Source organism: Calidris pugnax, unplaced genomic scaffold, assembly GCF_001431845.1.
Source record: "Calidris pugnax isolate Ruff unplaced genomic scaffold, ASM143184v1 scaffold41, whole genome shotgun sequence".
NCBI lineage: Eukaryota > Metazoa > Chordata > Aves > Charadriiformes > Scolopacidae > Calidris > Calidris pugnax.
This window is the reverse complement of record NW_015094509.1, coordinates 12,484,106-12,510,583: the sequence shown is the minus strand read 5'-3', so window position 1 is coordinate 12,510,583 and position 26,478 is coordinate 12,484,106. Positions and strand designations below refer to the sequence as shown.

Below are 26,478 nucleotides of genomic sequence, written 5' to 3'. Positions count from 1 at the left end.
CTATTCCTCAGTGCCAACAATCTGTAACAGTACAATGTAAATCATACTTTGCTGTACCACAACTACATAAGACTACTCTAAGAGAACAGATACTCTGAGTATAGCGCAAATAGCCTGTCTTCTGCAGGGCTGTAAACAACTCTTTAAATCAACAACTGTGCCAGTACAATATTACTGTCACTATACGATTACAGTTTTTCCAGATCAAGCTGAACACGTCATAAGTTTCATGCTGTATTTCCTGACAAGTTAGTGGTTTATGTTGAACTTAGACTTCAAGTGACCTGACATTAACGATGTTTATCTACCACTTAGGCTGCTACATACTAAGAAATGTTTCCCCTCATTCCTAGATCAGCCCAGCCAGCCTCGATCCCCATTCTGTCATTCCAACCGGGAGCCACAACAGGCAGCAGCATGAAGATTTTTACGGGAGGTTAGGGGGCTCAGAGCTTGTCTCCCGGTGATAAAATTAGAGAGGAGAATTAAAGTGATTACACTCTAAAAATGACTTACTAGAAATGACAGGTTTTTTTAACCTAAATATTTTTTAAGTACCAAATTTGTCACTCCTGTAAGTTATATGTTACTAACTGTAAAATTATTTTATTGCAGCAGTAAAAGAAATGAAGTACTTTTAGCGAATGTTTTTAGATAAATCAAGAACCTTGTAATCAATTCACATTTTATTTGGTTATATAAGGATTCTTTTATTTTTGATGGAGTTGCTGCAGACCTCTGAATCATGAAAAGAAATGTGTGTACCCATAGCACTGCCAGCTCCCCAGTTAGTCTCTCCTGAGCCAAAGCAAGCCACTGAGCAAGGCAAATTTAAAAACTAGGTAGTTAAGGCTGCTGAGGCAGTCTAGTGACAATTTAGAAGATGTGTCCAAAGGAGAGACACAAAAAGTATAACACCACATAGGCTGCACGCTGCAATTACTGCACACAGTTCTGAATACTGCGTGTGCCAGTCAGGGCCAAATCCTTCCCATTATACCTCAAGAGCCACCACTCAATTTAGACATTTTGTTCTCTGTCAATAGCACCCTAACACATTCTCATCTGCAGCCTCTTTTCTAAGATGCAGCAGTGGCAAAGTAGATTGTGAAAAACAAGAAAGGCTAAGACAGACATCCATCATGAAGAGGTTTCTGGTTCACCAGCTACAGAAGACCAAAAAGTTGCATCCACCAGTCCCTTAGACCTTGCTCTGGCATCTCAGGAGTGTTTGCTGGTTTACATCAAATCTTTCTTTCAGTGCTTGGAAGATGCTATTTCTAGAGACAATAATAAACATGACAATAGCTTCCCGCTGAAGAACCTACACCCCAACTGCTTTCCATTAATCTTCCCCTTTCACTTATAAAGAGGGCTACAGCAGAGAGTCTGCCAGGAGAAAAGGGGCACCTATAGGATTTGTCTTAACTACTACCTTTAGTTATAGAATCATAGAATTGGTAAGATTGGAAAGATCTTTAAGATCGAGTCCAACCATAAACTTATCTTGCAGCCATACTGCAGAAGAAACCATATTATTACCTCAGTTAGACTAGCTCAATTATAAACTACATTTCAGGAGACCATCTAAATTGACTTAAAACTCAAGGTAAAGACTGGGGTGGGAAGTGGGTGGTGTTCCACATGGCTGCAGGACTTCACTGAAGGGAAATATCTGAGATATAGCTAGGCTTGACTATGAAATGGAATTCATAATTATAAGAAAGAAACAACAGCCGTTCTCTAAACTCTGCTTCTCAAACATGAGAATTTGGTACAGAAAAAAAAAGGAGGTTTAGTGATTTGTTTCTATATTAAAACTGAGTCTGTAAACATTGATTATTAATAAAGTACAGCATTATGAAGATTAAATTAATTATATCTGTGTTAAGTGCAGTAGGATTTCACGGTTGTCAGTATACCACTGTATAGCCACTGAAAGCTACACATCAGGTGTGAGGACTAAGTCTTCAGATGTGCCTTCGTTTGGTTGGGTTTTTTTGACTGAGCATCGGCCCTACTTCACTTACTGAGAATTCATAAATCTAACAAGTGACCTAAAAGGAATGTTTTGAAATGATATGACAGAAAGAATGAGTGGTTGGTTGTGAATATATTTGACGATACATACACAAGACAGATATTGTGTTGTTAACATATTATGGGAAACAGGTATGAAAAATCACATGAGGTTACATCTTTTGATTTGTTCTCTTCTGGTACATATGGAAAACAGAAAAGATTGATGCATGCTCTGTCCTTCCAATGAGCAAATATCCACTGAGCATCATAGAATGGTTAGGGTTGGACTGCAACACGTGCATGTGACCAGCTTCAACAACTGAGCATCTGAAATGACTACAATTAGCATTCAGTAAACTATTCAGGGAAATTTGTGAAAGTAATTTCTAGTATTTGTGCACAGAAAGCTTTAGATTGGTGACTGTCTCAGAAACGTAAACAAGTATTAGTTACAAAAAAAAAAAAAAAATACTTCAAAGGAAGGCCAGTACCCAAAACCTCATCTTCAAATTATGGCTTTAAATCCTACCTTTGAGACTGGAAGGTACATTTTGGCTTCTATTCCAAACGATTTTGTGCAATTTAGATTATAAGTTATCAGATAACAGAAAAAATGTAAATCTGGATAGGAGAGATATTTGCTAGTTTATAGCCATACATAAACTACCATACGGTGTAGGACACTGCCCAATGTAAGAGATTCAAATAAAGATTTCAGATGTTATCAAAATTACATACCATCAATTTAAAAGGAAATTAATTCTTCAGAAAAGGTAGAATTCTGCCTAGCAAAATTTCAGAAACAAAGCATCCAAAAAGCTGGAATTTATAAGCAACTGCTTTCCTTTCTGCTTTCCTTTCTGCTTTTTTAATGTGTGATAAACCCCACACTTAAAAAGTATCAAATCCAAAAAAATATTACATGTATTTATCTCTAAGTTCAATGGATAAGATACACCAGCCATAACTATCTCCAATACACTTATTTAACCAAGGCCTAAAATGTTTGTTTCCTCTCCATATAGATGTCTTAATAAAAGAGGAAAAACATGACAAAAGGGCCAGCAACACTAACAATTCCTTTTCCAGTGTTTTCACAGCCAGTGAGTGGCAACTGGAATCTTTACGCTGTATTCATAATTGGAAATACAAAGACTAGCTGGAGAGGGAGGACACTAAAGGAGGAGAAGGTTGCCCTCTTTATCACATATTTTAACTTACAGCTAGAACCATTCACAATTGTAAACAAAATCTAAATAAAAATGTAGAAAGTTATGTTAAAAAGAAGAACAATTTAGGTTTAAAATAGTAAAGTCAACTGGAAATAACTATGAAATTTGTAAGTCTAACTGGGCTTTTTTCCTGTCTGGTAACAAAAAAATGCCAGATCTTTGAGTCACCACATACAGCTGGATATATCTCTGAGCTTGTGCCATCCTATTGCAAACAGTATGCACAACACACAGCATACAAGAAATTTACACAGACTCTGGAGATAAAAATCATCCAGTGAGACTCAGTTATCTGATTTCAAATTCACTGTCAAGGGGCAATAATTTGTCATTTCAGAACACAAAGGGGAAGAATGATGTTCCTTATTGCACAAAGACATCTCTTTACTTTAGATTATTTCCAAATGCAGCTACTGCTTAAAGGTTTGGAGTCTGATCCTTTTTTCCATAGCACAATGACAAAAAAAGCTCAGAAGCCAAGGACAGGGAAAGAGCTGATTTAGCATTTTCCCATTCTAAAATCCTCTGTGAAGGGGTTTTAAGTGTGAAGAAGATGTGAGAACAGGTAGGTAACACACACTAGAGCTGGTTACATTATTAACTCTTCCTCTGCAATTTCAGGAGGGGTTAGAAAGCAACAGGGAAAGGGGAGGGGGGGGGGGAGGAGAGAGAAGAAAAATATTTTTTTGTAATTCTTCATTGGTAGTCTGAAACAGGAAAGAAAAAGAGAATCACACAGAATGACTATGTCAGGCAGAAGAGACTAATGATGAAGTAACTTAAGACTTTTTGTTGATTCCCAGTTTTATTATTCATATTTGATAGCACCAGCAGAACCCTGGACAGGGGGGAAAGAAAATAAAAAATAAAAAAAAAGGATGCTGCACATTCTCTGACAGCCTCATTCCTTTTCACCATGAAACTCTTCCTCTAAGTTAAGAGGTTCCTTTCTCCTCCCCTCCTGCCTTCAACCGTTGTCCTTAGAAGGACAGTTTCACAAGCTCCCCCTCTCCCCTCTCTTCTTACTAACCCTGAGCATATCACCCTCAAATAAACTAAATACACATCTTTAATTAGTTTTCCTACTATAATAGTAGTAATATATCTATCAGTTTTTGCTACCGATAGATAAAACTTGTTATGTTCCATTTGCAAAAAGCTGCTATTCTTCCCTATTTACTGTATAAAAAAACCTCATGCTGACAGTTCAGCACTTGTAAGCACAGGCTGGCATGGTGATTTCTTCTCCAAAGCATTTATCACACCAGTTTTCACTACATCCAAAATTATGCCATAAAAATAACATATCTGCATGTCCAAACAGCATCAACTCCTTCCTGCAAATTGTCTCTTTATAAATTGGAATTGTGAAATCCCTGGCCAGAACTTAATTTCTCCACAATCCCAGTTAAACTCACACTTAAAACTACTGTCTTTAAAACCCTTGCTTAATTGATGCCAAATAGTTTTGAACCAGCACACCACTACCCTAAAGCTCACTTAATGGTATTATCTATGTCTATCCAGCAGTGTAAATATCTGTTTCATTAAAAATTACACCTTGCTTCTACAGACATGTTTAACTTTACAAAACACTATATATCAACTAGAGTTAGATATCTAAATAACTTTTGCAGATCTTGGCCAAGATCTCTCAGCAATTACTGCAAAATCATTTCTATCTTGTCTTGGATCACACCTTCAACAGGAAAGCTCAAGTTATCCACAATACTTTCTACACAATTAAACTCCACACGGTGAGACAGTGCTCCAGAGGATCATCACAACACAGACTGCCATGTTTTTCATAGGACTTGGTAAGGACAACAGAGCCACAGAACCTGTACCTGTAACTTGGACATCTTCGAGATGCCTGCAAAGACTGTCACGCTTTTAAAGAAAATAGCCACAAAATCCCTTGGAGACGGTGCCATTAAAATTTCTTCATGCCTGACCCAAGGTAAACAGATTTATTTAAGGCCCCCTGAACATAATGGACTACTCAGAATGCAAGCAAGTCAGAAGTGGCTTACCTAAGGTAACAGGCTAAGCAAAGTCCCTGGACAGGTCACACACAACAGTTCACAAAACAATATCAAAATATTTGAGATTTAAGAAAAGCAGTAGCATTTGATACAAACTTTAACCTATAAAATCCAGAAAATATTACTGCAGCTTCTTACACAAGCATCAGATAACAAGTCTGGGGTTTGGTCATGCATCATCATTCTCAGAAATATAAAGCAGTTCTTTCAGATACTCTCTGATTGGCATTTACTATACTGGATATACCCAGAAAACAAAGCACTCGTATTTGTCCAAACATACAGCCATATACAGGTATTCACAAAACTAGAGAGAGGGAGACTCTACAGACATTGGAATTTCCAAGAACCTAAAATTTTGCAGTCCTTTTTCTTAAAAAAAATCATTTAACTCTTCTAAAGCTGCAGGTCTAAGGTCAGTTACAGGCCACTCACCAGCAAAACCTACGTGATGCTGCAGTCCTCCTGCCTGGGTGATGATGCCTCATCAAAGCACCTTTTGCTCCTACGGGGCTACACCCAAAATGAGATATCCAACAGCTGTTAAGCTTTATGACCATTCAGTGATTGTTGTTCTCACTCACCTGCAGTCCCAGCACAAACCATAGAGCTAAATAACAGGGGGCTAGATGAAATCATTTCTTCAGACGGATCTAGTCCATAAGGGTGTCATTTCCACCCTTGTTTTTGATTACTCATCTGCTGTACCCTCTAGCTTTCCATCTGCAACTGAACATACCAGAGATGCCATCACTGGAAATACACCTCAATGTGGCCAAAGTTATAAATTTCCCTTTAGAAACAAACTAGATGTGCTGCACTTTACAGACAGCAGCATAAAAGGAAAAGCTTTGGCTACGCCACAAGTTACTGTGCCACCAAACCGTATGGATTTAACTTTGACTTCTCTTTTTTTATTAATAGAGGCATAAGCATAATCCTCGAGGCATGAATGCCAGGAAGGCAAGGCAATGAGAATAAATGTTTAATGCTGTTGAATGGGCATAGCAACTGTACTCCCTGCCTGCAGCTAAATATCACTACTACAAAGGCGTTCTTCCAGTTATCGCTGCTAATAGTTGTTGCTGGGCAGGTATGTTTATAGGAACCATAGTTTAAAAGGGAGCAAATAAAAAGAAAAAAAAAGGGAAAAAAAAAAAGAGTCTAATAATTTTCTGTTACAGACCAGGGTTTTGCTAAAGAAATTTAATCCATTTTCCAATATGGAAAGAGGCCAATGTGTACAAGTTGACTGCAATTTCAGTCAGTGTGCGAACTCTAGTAACATTGATTATAATAACCCCTTCTTCCTCCCTTAAAAAAAACCCCACAAACAAAACACCCACCCAAATAAGCTCCTAAGACGGAAAAATTCTTCCTTCCATCTTTCCCTCCCCCACAAGTTGTACCTTCAATACAGCCAGAACTTCCCCAGATCAGAGGACACTGTCAGCGCAGGCTGACCAATCTCTGAGGGTTTTTTTTTTTCCTTTTTTTTTTTTTTTTTTTCAAGATACTCCGTGTTAACAGCTTGAGGGGGTTCAATCAGCACTGCTTTGATCTCGGCTGGAACTATAAGATCATGTCCCAGCAGGCTGTCCAATCTCTGAGGGTTTTTTTTTTTCCTTTTTTTTTTTTTTTTCTTCAAGATACTCCGTGTTAACAGCTTGAGGGGGTTCAATCAGCACTGCTTTGATCTCGGCTGGAACTATAATTATTTAACATTGTTACAAGGATTTCTATAATCCATCCTACCATTAAATCCCTTTTACACCCTCATCTTCTGAAGGCTAATCTGCATCCGTACACTCAGTTTGTCTCTTCAGCTGGTTTCATCAGGCTCTGGCATTCTCCAACGTACAGAGTGATGGTTCTTTTTTTTCTAATGAAATCATTTTCTTTCAAATTGAAAAGTGCAAAAGGTCTTGTGCATTTGCTACCTTTTGATGAGATAGCTATATAACACCAATATAATCCAGTGTTTGCTGCAAACTTCCTCCCAATTTCGTAAAATTCATTTTCTCTGTGGTGTTTTCATTGAATTGATGATACACATGCGTGTGTTATATACATAGCTGAAGAAAAAAAATCAAATGAACACCAGCAGATGCTCTTTGAAAATACAGCAAAGCCAAGAATAGTAATAGTGTGCTCATTTCTCTCTATACTCTCCCTGATAAATACTGTAGGAAACACTGTATCTAAACTTAGAAAGCTAGGTAAATAAATTTGGAGTGCTTGAGGAGAAAATGGAAATATTTTATAATTATAATATATGAAAGACACACACCACATGGAAAAAGGATTTTAACAGAATCAAAGGAAATAAATGACAGAAAGAGAATGAATACAGAGCAGAATAAAAATGAAGAGCATGAACAAAATCAGACCAGGAATATAAAAGGAGATGATCAGAAATTATGAATGATCAAAAGGGAACAGAAAGAACAAAAAGCTTTCCTTTCCTTTTTCTTTTTTTTTTTTAAGGAAACAAAACTTGATGAGGAAAATGACATTTTTGCAGCACGTGTGTACGAGTACAGTGGGGAAACTGCCTCTTTGCTGCACGGACTTTGTGAGAATCATTTTTAAGCAACCAAAATGTAAAGACGTGCTCCAGCAAGCACCGCTGGACTGTCACCTCGATAGCCACCCTGCTGTAACTGTCTGCATGTGGGAAGGGGAACACGGGTGCAGGCAGGACGGTGGGGATGACAAATACAACAGGTAAGTAGCATTGGGCCATGATTACAGGAGAGAACCATGTGTAAGCTTAGGTGCTACCGTCTTCCTACGATGTAAATTTATTCAGATAAAGTCTCATGCCTTCTATGTCACAACGCATACCTATAAGGTTAATTAAAAACAGTACATATGGACTTACATATGGATTTGTTCTATTATTACAAATATTGCATAAGGAAGGGAAAAGGTGAACCGTAGGCAGTGTCTGTATAGAAGAAAATGAAAAATGAAAGATGAAATAAAGTCTATGAAAAATATAAACAGGATGAGCCACAATTAAGAAACTCATATAGAGAAAATAAGAGATTTAAAGAGTAAATTTTCTTTTATTCCCCTTAACTGCTAAGATAAGATTTAGTTTTTCAGCTGATGCTTAAGAAAATCACCAAGCATCGTTCATAATTCTAAAATACTGCTTGGTCTTAGCTAATAATTAAAACAATAGGCAGTAGATCCAACTGATGTTCAGAAGTAGAATCTAAGAGACACTGATGCTTCACTCATTTCAGAATACCCCTTCAGTCAAATTTATGGCACTTTTTTTCTTTTATCTTCTCTCAATTCATAATATTGGTATATTCCCATATATAGTTATGGCAAAAATATATACAGTTACAGCAAAAAATCTTACTACTAGCAAATAAAATAAGATCAAGACTCATGTGCATTATGCCACAAGACTGTATTTCACAGCTGTAATCAGAGGCAAGAAATATGACAGGGTTTTTAAAATTTAAAAAAAAAAGGACTGCAGAATACAAATGAGTTATCATTTCAAAAAATAATGTGTTATGTAAGACCTTACTATTCCACCTCTGACAAGGAAGTCACTGCGAAATGAAAATGAACACCAGCCTCAAGATTTAGCTCCTACTTCTTGAAAGCAAAAACCTTTTCATTTTAAAAAGTATATATGACTCACAACATCGCATATTAAGGATTTTAATAAGAAACGTTTCGAAATAGGAAGTCAGAAAATCAAGCAAATCCATGAAATAATGTTCTGTAATTAACAGAAACTCAAGAAGTTACAATTTGAAGTCCTTATTTATTGTATTCAGAATTCTGGGTCTTACTGAAGTAATTTACTTAACCTTTAAGGCCCTTTTACATTGTCAGAGTGGAAAGGGGCCTTTAGCGTTGCTTCTATTTGCATCCCTGTTAATTTATGCAAGCTAACAGTTTGCTGAGTACGTATAAAGTACAACGATAAAGGCAGCTCCTTCCTGGAAGAGCTTCTGACCTAAGGCCGCAGTCCTACAAACACTTACATATGTGATTAACTTAATGCATGCGAGTAGTTCTTTGTTTAATGGCATGCTCATATGCATTAAATTAGAAGTTTGTAAATGCTTTGCAAAATAGGAGCCTAGAAGACCAAAAGCATTCTTCTAAAAGTAGGTATTTTTTTTCCTCACTACCTGGGGAGAAAAAAATAAAATAAAAAAAAGACTTACTGATGCTGTCTTCAAATGCCAGTTAACTCTGGAAAAATAGATTAAAGCATGTATTTTTTACACTGTACTATGAAGTCTTTTTATTGGAGACTTATGATAATTTCAAGTGCTCCAAAGTATACTTGTTCCTATCTCCCATTAATAATATGTCCAGGCAGATGAACACTTCCCTGATGACTGTGGCTAACAGTCTTTCTGCTAAAAAGTAAGTATATTTATGAGTCTTATACAAACAATATATGCACTCATACAGTAACTAGCCATTAATATATTAGGTATTAGCTACACTGGCATCAATGTGTACTTTTCTATCTACTTCAACAGGACCAGAAATTTTAATGATACATTTTGAGATCCTTCAATTTAAAGACCAAGTCTGATTACTTTGACATAAAATAATAAACTTCTGCCCTCTGTTGAAATTTAGATTAGCATAATTAATTGCTGAATTTGGACACATAGCTGTCTAATAGTATCCACCGTGCTTATTACCACATTTCTGGAGAGAAGACAACGTAAACCCACTGATAATTGACAGCACATTACTCTACAAATAGTCCCCTGACATCCATGGGGCAACCCAGGGAGTGATGAACACTCCAACTGAAGGTGGCCATGTTAGGTTACAGCAGTCGGCTTCAGTATTTGGCATTCTTTATTTATGCATACAGACTGCTTAATATAGATAAAGCAAAGCTGTGACTGCTGGTGAGCAAAATAAAGTCATATTTCACAGTTATGATGTCATCAAAGGACTATATTTCATGGCTATAACATCTTTGCAAATATATACATAAAGCGGTATCCCCAAGGAGCACTACTTGCTAAGTCTGCCTGAGGTCCAGCAAGGTGGACCTCCTTAAATTCCATTTAATGTACATTAAGATTTGAATATCAAGGAAGTCTAAATAGCCTGAGGGTAGAAAAGGCATTCTGAGTTTCATACACTGTAGCATACTTGCCATATTACACGAATTTTTCTATATATTATGTGCTGTGTTATCTTCAATCCACTCTTTTTAAATTTCAGCACACTATTTTCCTTTTATGCATTTATCTGTGCATATATGCTTTATATATTATATGTAATTACGAAATTACAACTCAAGTGAATCTCATATAATATATAAACTATCACTGATGCAGTCTCAGAATTCAGATCTTGAAAATAGAATTTGATTACTTTATTCACTCTAAACCAATATCACTGTAATATCAGCCTTAAGCAATATGGGCTGCTAAAATCATTTGGTTCCATTTTTCCAAAAAGGAAAACTGATAGGATTATTTTCGTGATAAATTAATTTTACCATGTAATTGCAATTATGACTTCTAATTAATGAATGGTTTCAGCCTCACTAACTAGGTCAGCATTTTTCTTTTAAAAATATATCATTTTTCTCTTTAGATAAGCGTCATGATATGTCCAAGCTTTGGGGAAACGCACATAGCATTTTTATAGGGCAATGATCCCAGAAGCTGAAAAACGCTGAAAGTAATGTGCCATGGCTAGCTACATATTCAAGCGATTTTTTGTCTCTTTTATGAGAAAAATTAAAAAGCAAGCAGATGGCAAAAGGCTTTTTAGTAGGGAGGATCACAGTTTCTAAGTTCTTCTACAGTATTACTTAATTTCTTGATGGAGTTTCCCAGTATGTAGAGCACTGAACAATGTGAGACCAATGAATCAGTACAGCAACTAATCTATTACATCATGCTTGTCAATATGCATATGACATTGTAGAACATATTGACAAGAGGCAGAATTCAAGGAGAACGGGTTTTCTGTAATCAGATGTATTTCTACAGACAAGTTACTAAAGGAACCCGGAGCTTACTTCGTGCATCATGTAGGTCAGAGTCCAATGCTCCTCACTGTCCATTGCTCTGTCAGATCACACGTTTGAAGGTGCCATAGCAATATGCAAGAGCTCCTCTCCAGTGTCCCCTGAGGATGTCCTCTGCCATGTATATACCATTTTAAATTCTACATTGTTCCTCTCCCATTCACATCCCTGTCAACAATCTTATCACACCTTTCGATTCCAGATGATTCACGCATTGTGGCATGAAGATACAGAAAAGAAAACTAAGGAAATCGTAACTATTAAAACAAGGATTAGCAGGACAAGATGAGAGAAAAATAATTTCCTTGGAAGAGGCTCAAAATTCAATGGCTAAAATGTTATGGATATAGTAACTAAACTAAATGCTAGCTCTTATCGGACTGCAACACACCAAAATATCTGTTTTGTTGTACTCTTTTTCTTTCTCTGCTGCTACAAATAGTCATATATTTAGTGAGCACCTCTTACAGAAAATTTCCGTGAAAAGTTGAGATCCAATACATACTTTCAAAAAGTAGTCAATATCAAATGCTAAGCAATTCTGTAATTGGGGAAAGATGGGGCTTTTTTCTGAGAATAAGTCAATAAAAATCATAAAGTACAAATCATAATAGTGAAAGTATTAAGTAAATAAAGTTTAAAATTTTACATACTTTATCAGATCGCAACAAACAATATGAACACTGACAATGCTGCACAATACAAACCTTGAAAACAGGACTGTATTACACCTAAGTCTCAGTGAATGTTTACAGTGAGTGCGGTCCAGATATTCTCAATTTTTTATGACAACTAGTATTTATTTATATATGCAAGCCAAAGATTTATGAACTGATTACTGGTTTTGGCACCACAGTGTAAGTATCAAACTTCAGATAACTCAATGAAGGAGTTTTTTTTAACACAATGATGTAATTTGAAATTCAGTCTCCTTTAAGAACCACCCAGTCCAAAATGCATACACACAACACTCCGAAACATTACGTTCATCGTACGCATTGTAGTATATTATTTAGTATTGTAGTATATTATCTAAATTATCTATAATAATCAATCATTGTGGTTTTATGCTCATAAAGCATCTTTAAAATCAACACAACTATACTGCCATAAAATCAGAGAAGCACAGACCACTCAAGACCACCTTGAGTACTTTCCCTAAGTAAAATATGATTTTAACAGCTTTATCCTCAATCTTTGAAATACATCAGCCAATATTTTTTTATAACAAACAATATGCCACTGCATAATCCTGCAACACTCATTCAAACCATAATTATGTAAAATACTGGAAAGTTTTTCTATCTGTAATCTCCAAGAATATGTTGTGAAATCAAGAACGGCTGTTCAGGTTTTCTGGCTTGAATACATTTCTTAATAGTCTTGAGGGAGACAAAGGGGAGCAAAGAGAAAGAGTAAGCTATGATGAGACAATTTGATTCATTTTTTTCCTAAAATATTACAAAAGATGCAACAGATGCACTGGTCTCATTGCTCACACTGGCAAAACAGGCATACACAAGCATCTAATCCACAAGTGTGATATAATATGCTATAGATTAAAAATATATTTTTAAAACAGCCCTGATTATTAAAACACATTTGGAAGCCTTTGAAATCTTTGGGGAAATAAAATAAAACAACAAACCCACAAACCAGGACCTCAGATGTTCTCTACACAGCTGTTTTAGATGGTCTAAGCTGATAGCTATCTGCAGGAAAAACCAGCAACAGCGGCCACTGTGCAGTTACAGCTTTCCAAACATAGGCTTTAACCTTTATTACTTTTGCATACCCAAATACCAGCAGAGGTACATTACTAGTTTTAACTCTGAATACTTCTGAGTATTTGGTACTGGAGTTTCTCTCTGATTCCATTAGAATATGTTTGAATAACTAAAAATTTTATAACTAAACAAAAATGATGTCTGATGCTATTAAGACAACGATGCTTACTTTTGTCTTGTCGGTGAATAAGAGCTGAGTCCATAAAAGAGCTTCAAGCAGCATTTCTGCATGATGACCATTATTGCACTTTACACAGATCATTTACAGACACCCTTGTTTGAAGCCTACATCAAGGAGAGAAAATAAGATCTAGTATTCAATCCATACCATTCTTTTAAGCATGGAACAGTAAAGCACCCTAAAAACTGAAATGTGGTAATTAGAAACCTAAACCCAAATGTATGCTAAGCTGGTCTCACCGAGCTAAGCACAGACACTGAGAAAGTCAAGGTCAGCATTGAGGACTCTGTCCCATGACCACAATGCCCCTTTTCCAACCTGAACCATTCTGAACTGTGTAATTTTGTGGGTAAATACTAGTATCCAGTTTGTCCCTCACACGTCACATTAAGTTTTTTACTCTCAGTGAAAGCTGGTTCTTTTGAATGGAGGTACAATGGTTCCTGGTGATAACGTTTCTGTCGGTTTAGTTATATTATTCCAACTGTTATGTTGTCTTAAGAGAGAGCAAACAAAGAAGTTTTCAAAGGGGTAGGAGGAAAATGTATTTTGAAAATCAAAATATTTTCTTTAATGATATGCAGAACACAGGATACATCACTGCAGCCAACTGAAAATTGCCAATTTAAGAAATAAAGTCACCAACAGCACTCACTACGTGTTTGCATCCAACTCCTGGACAACAGCTTTGCATGGTAAATAACACTATGTTGTGTATGCAGTTCAATATATTAACACATCCACCCTTCCTCGGTTCAAGCCAGTGTTGCTACGCAGTATTCTGCATGCAATAATCTTAGCTGAATTAATGAGAAAAACGCAACAAAGAACAAAATAGTTGTGGACCGATTACATGTCCCTTTTGATTCTCACCCCATCTGTTTCCAAAACCAGACATTGTTTCCTAGTCCTTTGCAATTACCAGGGTGTTATATTGCCTTTATGACCAAACTACAGTGGAGACAGCTGAAAAGTGCAAAGCCTTCTGCCAGCCTCTGCAGGTCCCTTGGTGCATGAAACTACAAGAAACAATGTATTGTAATGCAGATGTTCATTGATTCCCTGCAGAATATCACAGACTAGGAGTCCTTCACTGTGTGACCTAGAGGGATTTGTACTTTACATAATATCCACTATATAGCGTATCATGTCCAAAGCAAGGTACCTAGTGAATCTGATCATTCTTCCCTTGCACATGCCTTTCCCAGCTATCAACTTTTTTCAGAGAACAAGAAGTCTTTTGTGCTTGAAACATCAATGCCAATCAAAATAGAATACATTTCTAATGTGTATCACCTCTCATTCAGAGTTCAATGCCTTTTACGAGTCAAGCCAATGTTCTTCCCTCATGCTGGACATAGACAAATACAAATGAATTCAGGAAGATACCAGATCAATTTCCAGTCTACCTCATCAGGAAATTTGCTCACTTGCAGATTAAGGTGGTTTCTGAAGAACAATTTACATCTAACATACTGAAAATGAAAAGCATTGATATGTCAAATAAATATTTCACAAATGAGTAAATAAGCTCCGGGAATACTAAAAGAATACCATCAAACTAAAAACTAAAAGACTTGAAGGTTTTAGAGAGTTTCACTTTTCTGAAGCATTTTGACTAGCATAAAAATGAAGTTTTGCCCTTGAAAATATTCTAAAAGGCTAATTGTTTAAATAAAATTAAAGTTCTCCAAATGTGAAATGTACATACGAAAAAATGTTACTTCTAAACTAAGTTCATTTCTATAGCAACTAATTTTGAAGTTAAATTTAAATTCACATATATATGTTAATTGTGTGAAACAATGATAAGGAAATGGCATCCCAACTGACAAAACAGTTGGAATGCTTGACAAGAGCTCCAGTATTCAGTGATGAACTCACTGCTTTTTGATATTTTAAGCTGCAAGTCAAATGAGGTAATGCTTATCTCCAAGTTTACAGAATCCTACTACATTTGCACCTTGAATCATGAAAGGGATGCTACAGAAGTCGCCACAACAAGTGACATCAAGACAGGAAATATCTCCTAGTTTTCAAACTTTAGTACTGCCTATTAACATGATTTTAGGGGAATTGTATTACACCTCAAATTTCTCTTAAAAGCCTTGGTGACCACAATATCTGCCTAGTGTGTATCATTTTGTCCATGTGTGGATGTTTTCTCCCCATAACTTGATTTTTTCTATTACACATGCACAGACCAGCCTGCTTCCCACAAAAGTCAAATTTGCTCATGGTAAAAATGACAGCAAAGGTTTGGTTGCTACTTCCATGTGAGTTCACACAGCCACTCCCACTTTCTCATCTTTCAGGCTGTACCAACAAGATCAATTGCCTTGAAGAACTGCTAATTTCTGTACTAAGTGTCTGTTAAAGGCAAAGGAAGGTTACTTACATGCGCCAAAGAACAGCTCTGGGCACTGAGGCCAAATATGGCCCTATTTATGTGCTGGGAGGCTTCCTTAGCCTTTAAGCAGGTGACTGCACACAAACCACCTCTGAAGAATGCCCCCTGCAACGCTTTAGCTCCTGCACCTTGGGATCTGCTTGGAAAAAGTGTCAGCTGGCCTCAGCCAAAATCACGCCAGGGACCACTTTGACACTTCACAATTATATACTACTCAGCTGCTGTCACTGCTGAATTTGCTAACACAGGTGTAACCTATTTTTCCTTACAGCTCTTAGCCTTGCATCTTCTCATTAAGAGGCAGGAATGTGCTCATCGCATAACAGCAGAGAGGTGAGGACCTGAGAAAGGTCTGCAGGAGGAAGCAGCTGCTACAGCCAGTGGAATAATTCATCAATCCCTGCTGGTCATGGCAAGATGTATATCCCGGTGCTCCTATAAATGGTCCCAGCTTATAAACTAGGAAGAAATTTTAAAATTTCATAAAATATCAGTTAAATATCAGTTCTTTAATTTAAATATCAGTTCTTACAGTCATTTGATGATACAAGAGTCTCAGCTTTTGTTACAAAAAAACCCCCAAAAACGTGGCAGGCAGGCAAACCTCAAGAGTTCATGCTTTTAAGAGACATTTGGCAGTGAGTCCTAATGATGTACGGATGAAGTCCGTAAACTACAGGCAACAACTACACCACAAAGGTTAAACAAGTTGAATGCAGTGCAAGAGTACTTGAGGAACAGTGGTTTTAGTCAGACCTAAAATGGAATGATGCTTTGCAGAGTTCTGCACATAGAGTTTCAGGTCATCAACACAAATCTGGGCTATGCATGGAAGAGGTCTGGGAACACTACAGTCCTTGAAGACTTGGATCAGATCTATAAAAAAGACTGAAAATTATTTGAAATCCTCCATTTAACAGACAGGTGTGGTGACCTCTTAAAACAGCTCCAGTACCAGGACCCAAACCATGAAGTCAGTGGTCCACTGCCATCTACTTCGCCTACCTTAGTAGTGGTCAAATGTCAAAATTAAATTTGCAGTGCAAGAGTGAAGTTGTTGACGGTTATCCCCCTACTTTTGCTATTCTGTGACCACATGGCCTCCTCCTAGTTCCAAACCAGTGATGGGAACTGGATCAAGATCCACAGAAATCTCTCCCTGCTCCTCCAAGGGCCCCTCCCAACCCCGGTATGGGAGCCCGGCTCTCTGCTTTTAATCCAATATCCACTTCACTACAGAAGATTTATTTAGACTGCCTCTTGTTTCACAAAGGGCTCCAAAAGTCTGTAGTGATTTTTGACACTTTGTTATAACGTTTCTATGACCCCCCCCACCCCCTCCTCACATACCACACCACCACCCAGCCTCATTTTCATATGGATACAAAGCATCGGGATAAAATGATGGTTCATTATAGTGGTACAGAGCTCTTATCTTCATCCGGCAAGAGTCATTTCCTTCCAAAGATTGAAATGCAAATGTGAAAATTAATGATAACTGCATTATCTGATAGCAGAGATAATACCGATTCACTGTCAGAGTAACACACAGTCGTTCTATGATTTCCTCTGCTTCTTCACAATATTCTTCTTACTGTCAGACTATATCTATGGTTAACTATGTTTCATGGATTTTTGTTAATTTACATCAAATAGCATTTCCAAGATCTTATATCTACCACATTTCCCCAATCAAAAAAGAAACGAAATCAAGACAGTAATCTCCAAGTCCTTCTTAGGACTGGTTTAAAAAGACAGAGAGAAAAAAAAAAAAAAAAAAAAAAAAGAAGTAAAAAGGGGGAAAAAAGACTATCACTAATGTCTGTTTCCATCTTGCAGTGGTCTACCAACCATTCCAATCTATATTATACAGTTTTGCTTTGTAACCCAAACTGTTTATAGTATAACTAAATAGTGCAGAGTAAACCCAACAATCAATACAAATTTATAGTGATTCCTATAAATAGTTACAGAAAATCTATTCAGAAAAGATTTTCAAACTACCTTTTACAGCAGGTAAAAATGTGAACCTGGCACGTCAGATGTTCACAAGAACCTTTCTGATCCACCTCTCACTAAAGCAATACACCAGAATTCACATGACAGCCTGTTTCTCTTTATCTTTTATTAAATATTAATAGCATAGCTCAATATATCATTATTTTAAAGCACTATTTAATTTTCAGTTTACTATTTTTCTTAAACTTTCTGGTACATTTGAAGAAAAACACCAACCTGGTTTTAGTAATTAAAAGAAAACTATATTGTGCTATATCTAACTATCCTTCACAATTTTTTCAACAATTCAACATATATGTTTACGAGTTAATGATGAGTCTTCTGAGATGTAACATGAGTTGTGACTTCATCTTGCTTGCCTATTATCAATAGCAGAAGTTCTGTTGATTTACTGGAGGCAGAATTTTACACATGGCAAACTTTATGTGGAGATAAATGTAAATAATACATAAAAAATTACCATAAAATGAAAATGAGAGCTTTAGGTATTTTTTTTTTTTCCATTTTGGATACTTGGACAAATCACTTTTTCTCACTAAGAAAAATTCAAAAGAACTTCTGAGACTGACTTTCAAGATTTTCCAACTCACAAAATCAGCGCGTTCTGCTGTACTCCTGTACTCCTCATGGCTACGAAAGAAAGAACTCACATAGGGAATCGAGACAATCTAGTTGACAGTATCCTGCATGTGAATTAAGAAGAGAGAGATCCAATTCCTCTTCAGAACCAAGATTCCTGAGTGACATTGATTTAACCTTTGTAAATGCCCTATACTCAGTTTCCCAACTGCTAACACTGGAATATTTCTCTGTTTTAAAAGGCAGATACAGCTTCACCAATGGCTGAAACACTCACTGGTTACTGGATCTCTGTGAGAAGAAAGTCGAAAGAACTGAGCACATTGGATGTTGGAGTGGATTTTGGAAAACTTTTTGGCTTACTTAGTCAGAATTAGAAAATTACTTCCCATCTGTCTACAGTGAAAGAACTTTCCCTTGCATATTACTCACAGAATAGGTATGGGATCTTCTACAGTATTGTTTTATTCCATCACTAGAGAATAATAGCACAGAATTTAGAAGAGCAGACAGAAGTTATCATTCTTAACACACCCTGAATACACAACTACTGGAGAAATAAAAATTGGGAGTTGTTTGTGTGGAGGGCTGCTAGTAATTATTCATTATAAATGCATCCAAACAGTACAATATTTCTAAAAGTAATATATATTAATTTATTCATACCATTTTAGTTACAAGGAATCATCATGGTCAGCCAGTTTAACTTCTGCCCCAGTGCAATCTATCCCATTTAAAACTCCAGTGTTTGCCACAGAACTGGATCATGTTCTCTAGGAAAGTATCTCATCCTGAATGTAAATAATTCTAATGACAGATAAATGACTTTTCATAAAATTTTCCAATAATTAACTTTTTAAGCACCAAAATCTGTTCTTTGTGCTTGAAATTGTGAGGCTTCAATGTCCATTTAATCTTCTGATACTTTTGCTAGAAAGAGGTGCCCATTGTTATCAGATTTTCACTCTGAATTTAAAGTAGTTTGTAATCAGGTTGTCCTTTAATATTTTCTTTGATAAAATAAATAGGAAAAGGACCTAGACTTTTTTGTAATACCAGTCACCTTTCAACATTCTAGTGGCTCTCCTCTAAACCTGTTTCAAATTTTAACATCATTCTTGAAATGTGAATGCCAGAGACAGAACCATTTTGGCATCAAACAAGACTGCTAACCAGACAAGCAAGATAGATTTAGAACCCAAACACATCCTTTAGCCACAACTTCCTCTTTTGGGCTCAGCCCTAGCTCACTGAATCCCAAGATTTTTTCTGACAAACTGCTTTCTGTAGTAAAAATGCTATTACCTTTTTGTAAGCACAAGACTTCAAATTTAATTATACCGAAATTAAAATTTTGCTGCAGCTAACATGTCAAGTTATTCCAGCAACAGCAAAGAACTAATATACTTTAGCTCACCATTATATATTAAGTTGGTTTTACAAGATACATTTTTTCCATAAACCTATATGGATTGGCATTCTAAGCAATCCCTCTTTATTAAAAGGGTCTTACATCATGTATCCCATTATTTCCAATGGGACCACTTTCAGATGGACAGGTCTGTCATTATCCAAAGCAACCCTTTTTTGAACACATTTGTTTCCTCTACAACTCTAGAATTTGCAAATCACCTCAAAACTTTTTTGAAAACTAAAGACTGATGATTAGGACAGTGGGCCACTTAGTTCCTAAAGAAGTTAAATTTAAACTATCAGATTGCTTACATTAGCTAGGATTTAGCAGGTTGAACACACTGATCAGTTGATGGAACAGAAGTACAGTCATCACTTACAGATAAATAGGTTTTTCACTACAAATATGATTTAAGCAGACTAGAAATATTTAAAATTACTCTACCCTTTTTCCCATTCCCTGTAACTATCAAGAGTCCTGACTTGTAATAGATCAATACCAATTTTCTAATGATTTTTTCTTACCACATTTTAAAATGTCATCTTACTGTTATTAATGAAACTACTGATAGATTTTAGTTACTTTTTTCTTTAAGCCAGGTATTACTGTTCCTAGCATCTGGTTACACCCAGTTTTTCCTCATTCATTTGAAACTCAGATTTTTCTGGTTTTTTAAGGTCTCTTCTAGGTGAAGCCAACATTAGCTTTATTTTTATTATAGCTTTTGGAAAATCTAAAAATTTTTGTGAAACACTTCGAAGTTCTGATTCATACTTTTTCATTCAAATCTTTTTTCTCTTTTGATACAATTCATATCTGCTGTCTCTTAAAATGACAACTATAGTAGACTGAACTTATACTCACCCATACAGGCACGACCACTGGACGATAAACAAGCACTAATTTCTCGTTCTGTAAACAATTTTTCTTTATCTCTCAAGATGGCAAATAAGAAATAATTTCCTCATATTGGGTTCAGACATATTTTATTTGAGGGGCCTACTATCTAAAATTTTCAGAGATTTTGGAAAGTTCATGGAACTTCTAGGATATTTCATTCACAGTTCTGAAATTTAGGAGGTTTCTGTTCTTACGTAGTACAGATATTTAGTAGAAAACAGAATGATCCTTTTTCTCTTATGTGATGGATGGTCTGTAGAAGACACACAGGAGATCGGCCTTTTATTCATTATGTGTTAAAACTGTCCTCACTGCCTTCACTGGCCTCACGTGCACTGGTATCCTAGCAATAATACAAAGGCTATAGAACAATATTCATCTACATCTATATATATCCATCTGATAGCAAAAGGTATAATTAAGGCTGTAAAATGACCACAATTAAAAAAAAAAAGTCTTTTAATATAAAATTTGTCTAAACCCAGTCTTGCTTTGCAGACTTTTTCTATTTCTTGGACTTTTGCTGTTGGCTGTAATGGAAAAAGGATCAGGTCCTTAACTGTGTGTCCATACACAGTCTACTAACCTCTGTTTCCATTATTTCAGAGTAGTCTTCTCATTAAAAAGAATTTTTAAAGAATGAGGACAAAACCAATGAAAACTGAGGACAGCTTAAAAAACATTCAGGTAACACTCAAAGTGACTCCACAGAGCGGGCATTATCTTTGCAATTCCTTGATGGTCAGTGAAGGTCACAAGAATGTGTGAGCTGAAAGATTGCTTCGGCAGAAACCCTTTGAAGCTACAGCACATTTAACTTTAGATTTTTCTTCATAAAAATATTCTAATTACAAAGGCTTGGGAATGCATGCAAACCATTTAACAATGCAAATTTTCAAACAAAATAAAACTCTAATTAATGCCAGAAGCTTAATTTTGACTCATCCATGAGTAAGTTGTTGCTAATGAATAACTCGCAGAACTTCAGTCCCTGGCAAGTATTGCCTCTGAAAATAACATTATGTTCCTTTAGTGCTAAAAAAAGAAGAAAAATATTAAAATAACAGAACATCTCTACTATTTATACAAATCCTGAGTTGTCACAGTTCACATTATCAGTTGACAGCAACTTGTATCATGCAGAACGCAGTCATTGTTGGATTCTAAGAGAGGTACATCTCATTAAGGAGACCAGAGACAGACCAGATAACAAAGAATGTATGGTCATCTGCTCTTTAAGGCCGCACCTCTACCACAAGTTGGTAAAGTTGTTGAAGAAAAGTTTGTAATGGTTCTGTTTGTGCTGTGCTAAAATATGTTCTTGAATAAGCAAAATATTTCAGGTTTTGGTTTTTTCCAAAGATCTGAAAGAAGTTATCTTTGTACTGCATGTTCGAAAATGATGTTTTGTTGACTGTTTCCATATCAATAAAGAACCAAATTCATTTCAGAAAGCATGCAGGATGGAGAGTATGGTATGTGGTATATATCTGCTCCTTTCTTCATACATATTATACCCTTGTAAAGAACCAATATATAAATAAAATAGAGCTGCTTATTTCATGTCGGTGGTCCTCCGTTTTCTGAAGTAAAAAGAAATTTTCACATATTCAGCTTTGATTTCCACCTTATCCCATGTCAAAGCTACCAATAAATATTACAAGAATTACACACATCTTACCGTTTAACTGATTTTTTTTTCCCAACAAAACAGAAATACTCCTTTTACTCCACACTGTCATAAAACATACCTCTGAAAATTCTGTATATAAGATAGCTCATATAAAAAATAGTAACAGCCCACAAAAAGCATATTCAACTATGTTGAAATACACTAAAACCAAAAAAATTACTGATTTCAGATAGAGTTTATTTACAGTGAAAGTTAAAACAAGTCATATGTTAACACTTGACAAGCTTTAAGTCTACTATGAAGTTGGAGAAAGTCATTCTGCTACATCTGAAGATGCTTTTTGTATTATTTTAAATGTACTGTAGTGTATTATGATAATAAGTCTTGTTTTCATATAACACCATAGTGCTTTATTTAGAATATCAACTTATTTGTGTATTATCATTAAAAACATTTTAAATGACATCACAATAATTAGGTATCTTATGTCTTCATTTTTGTTTGCATTATATTTTCCAGCTACTGGTTTCAGAAAATTACCATTAGTTTTGTTCTTCTCTTCATGAAGAGCATACAGTAATTTGCAAAATCAAGCAAGGATGAAAATGTGACTGAAATATAGGAATTTTTCTAATGAAATATTATTATTGCATTATAAATTATTGATAGAATGCTTCTGGAAATATTTTCTGATGCTCTCATCCTTTTAAAGAAAATTTCCATAAGAGACTTTCATCTATTCTGAAAGTATGTTTGGCTTCAGATTCTCGTTTTCTAACAGCACTATTAAAATATAGTCAATATAATGGATTTTTAAGGCCCATTCTAAAGTCCATACCCATGAAAACATTGCATTGAATTCAACTACAGAATTACCTAATTGAGAAATACAATTTACACCTTTGTCTTAAGTACTTTTACTGCACAACAGAGGTTTTACATATTTATATTGAACAGATACTTGGAAAGTATTCCCATGCTACCATCACATCTTATATCTTAGCAATGTTACACCTGCACCATCTTCACTGTGTATAATAGAAAATTTTACCACAAATTGCTGTTTTAATGTAAAGCCCTGACACTTCATTGACTGCAATCTAAGAGTTTCTTTCTCACCTGAAATAAATGACAAGGTCTGCTAAATGATTTCTATCAGTTTAGAACAGGTGAACAAAGTCCTTGAAAACGTCAGTAGATACCATACCTATTTGTTAAGCTCAACGTGTTGCTAAATGTAGGCACAAAGCTTGAGAAGAGACACAGGCATGTCGTTGGTCTTCTGGCCTCAGAAAACAGAGCAGAAAAGCTTCTATCTTAATACCACCACGGAACTGGGAATTTATGGATAAATTTTAATCCTAAAATTCTAAGCAGGAACAACATTTTCCTTTACATCAAGCAGATAAGTAAGGCATTTTATGTTGAACAATCTACAAAATGGTACAGCCAAAGCCATTTTATACTCAAGAACTTTATCTTAGCACTTATCCATCAACATCCTGGATTTCAAAGGATCAAAAAGGAATGGTCCATTAAAAATCAATGCAAAGCATAACACACCTACTAAAATAATAATATTAAAAAATCTTGGAATCTAGTTTAAGAAACTTCTCCAGGCTTTCAGTTGTTCTTTCCTACCTGGCCCATCCCAGTCTTCAGTCTCCACAGCAAGCTGTCCTGGTTTCTCTGACCTTGCATCGCCGTCTGATTCTGGTGCCTCCTGGATGCCTTCTTCATTGCCTGAAAAAACAATCAAAGAAATACAGCATTGACATATTTCAGTCGTGATTTTTTGTCAGAGATCCTACAATATCCAAACAACTGCTTTCACCTGTAAGTGAAAACACATGCATGGCGATAAACAGAAAGAAAATAATAATAAAAAAATAAATTATTAGACACGTAAACATCTGTGAGTTCTCAGTGATTCAAACAAGCCCTGAATAGCCGATCCTTCCAGTTCTGTGGAGAGATAAATCTTGGAAATCATTGTTTACTCCATATGCTTAAAAAACAGAATCACAACTTGCACCTAATTCTGTAAACCAACATACAAAAAGCCATTAATTTTGTATGCACAAATCACAGAAAGAAATTAGCTTGTTACCCCCCAGGAACATATGCTTTCAGTTTGTGTTTTCTTGAATTGACACCTAACTGCTTCCCATACTTTGTGGATTAATGACACACAGTACAAAAATACAATCCACTAAACATTCTGGCTTTTCAGGCAACTAGTGGAGGGCTACTCTGTGATATTTCAGCATTTAAGGAATTTGCCCTTAAAGGTCATAACCTAGCAGCAAGTCTCTATAATAGTTTTCTCCCTATCAGGCTTTATCTAAAGAAATGCAACATTTATGATTAATTTTAGAATTTTCACCATCCAGAAGTATCTGAGAATGTCTGTCTGTCTTCACTAACTATCAAGTACAAGGCTGTACATAGGACATGAGAAAAATCATATGGTTATTTTTTAGAGATTACCACAAAGATTCTAGGCAAGCTCTATGCAAGAATACTATGAAATAGCCACTATGAAAAAATACATTGAAGATGAGGGGTTCAGGTTTTAACACAAAATACTCTGGCCACAGTAATGTGTTAAATGACATCTCCAAGGCCTTATCCAGCCAGTACTTTATTGCATTTGTATTGTGCATTTTTTTTTCACTACTAATCAATCCAAGAAACTCTTGCATATGAAGACGCTATGAACAATGGGGAAAAAAAATAAATCTACACAATTAACTACATCAGTCAAATAGGACTGAATTATGGTCTAATTTTTTTTAGCAATCCTGAAGCCAACTTTTTAAAAAATTGTGTCCCACAGAATAGTGGCAACACTAAAAAACACGTCATGTATTTTAGAATCTGAAAATCAGACTCTTTGTTCATTTGTCAATAGGAGAGCAAGAAGGAGCAAAAAGCACAACAATTAAGCAGTAACTTGTAATTTTTTCCCCACTCATGATAACAAGAGCTTTTATTAGCAACATAGGTAAAGAAATGTGATTACAACAAACCATGCCAGATCCCCATATGTTATCACTGGAGCTATATTTATACCAGATAAGATTGTGACCCAGAGTTTTCAAGTACATGATTGCATAGAAACACTATAAAGTATTAACTTCATGTGCACGTGTAACATATTGTAATAACACATTCTTCCTTGCATTCATAAAACAAACAGTTTTTCAAATACTATGTATAAGTGCCTGGTAAACTACTTCTCACACAAACACAATACTATATTCACTCCAGACTCTGATAACAAAAATATAGTTCAGTATATTTGTAGTACTAAAAATATAGTCCAGTGTATTCATAAACATTTAAAGCTAAAAGGCATCATTAATACCTATTCTAATTTTTCTGTTAAACACACTGTATAATTTTACCCAGGCATTTGAAATTCACATGCTTCAGTTCAATCTGAAGTTATCTTTCAGAAGACAGTCCTAAATGCATACTGAAAAAGTTTCTTATAAGTAGCTTTAGCAATTATTTGGGTTTTCGACCAACTACCCTATTTTGAATCAGCACCCGTATAGTTATTTTATAGTAACCAAATTGAGCTCTGGGTTTTTTGGATGGGACTGAACAACATATCAGATATTTATTCTTACCATCATATTTCTGTCTTCATAGCTACTTTACTGGAGAGACACAAAGGACAATTTTCCAAGGTTCAAACCTGGAAAGATCAACTCCAGCTTTCCGCATGGAAAGCACTTCAGAGGAAAGGCAATTCTGATTGTGAGTTTCTAACTCAAGCTGTATAATCACCACAGAAAGCTCTTAAAATGTTCTTTGCATGGCATTTTTCTACTAAAGAAAATGTCTTTCTTCCACTGTAAACAATAGATCTCTATGGACAAAATCAGAATAACAACAATAAAAAAAGTATTAATAATAAGAATTCTCTTGAGTCAAAGCATGGAAAATTTTAGCTCCAAAATGTAAAAGTTTTTCCAGGTTGTAATATATGCAAACCTGACGTTAGCATGCAAATTTGAGCATTCTTTCAATCAATGCAACCAACCAGAACATCAAACAAACAAAACCATTAGAATTGAAAGAGGAGGAGAAACTTATGTGAAAAGATTGGGCTGAAGGGCAAAAGAAGGACAGAATTACAGCTAAGGTATACGACTTACAGCACACAGTAATTAAGTATTTGGGAGATGAGGAAAGA

The 26,478-nt window shown here is 35.7% G+C and overlaps 1 protein-coding gene across 1 annotated transcript in view; it reads right to left on the bottom strand.

Annotated features, from left to right (window-relative positions):
* LOC106902044 (zinc finger protein ZFPM2-like) overlaps window positions 1–26,478 on the bottom strand; it is a 202,271-nt gene that overhangs the window by 102,337 nt on the left and 73,456 nt on the right. The window contains exon 3 of the mRNA XM_014965210.1: window positions 23,913–24,014. Within this exon, the coding sequence (XP_014820696.1) occupies window positions 23,913–24,014 (102 nt within the window). The remainder of the gene's footprint in view (window positions 1–23,912; window positions 24,015–26,478) is intronic.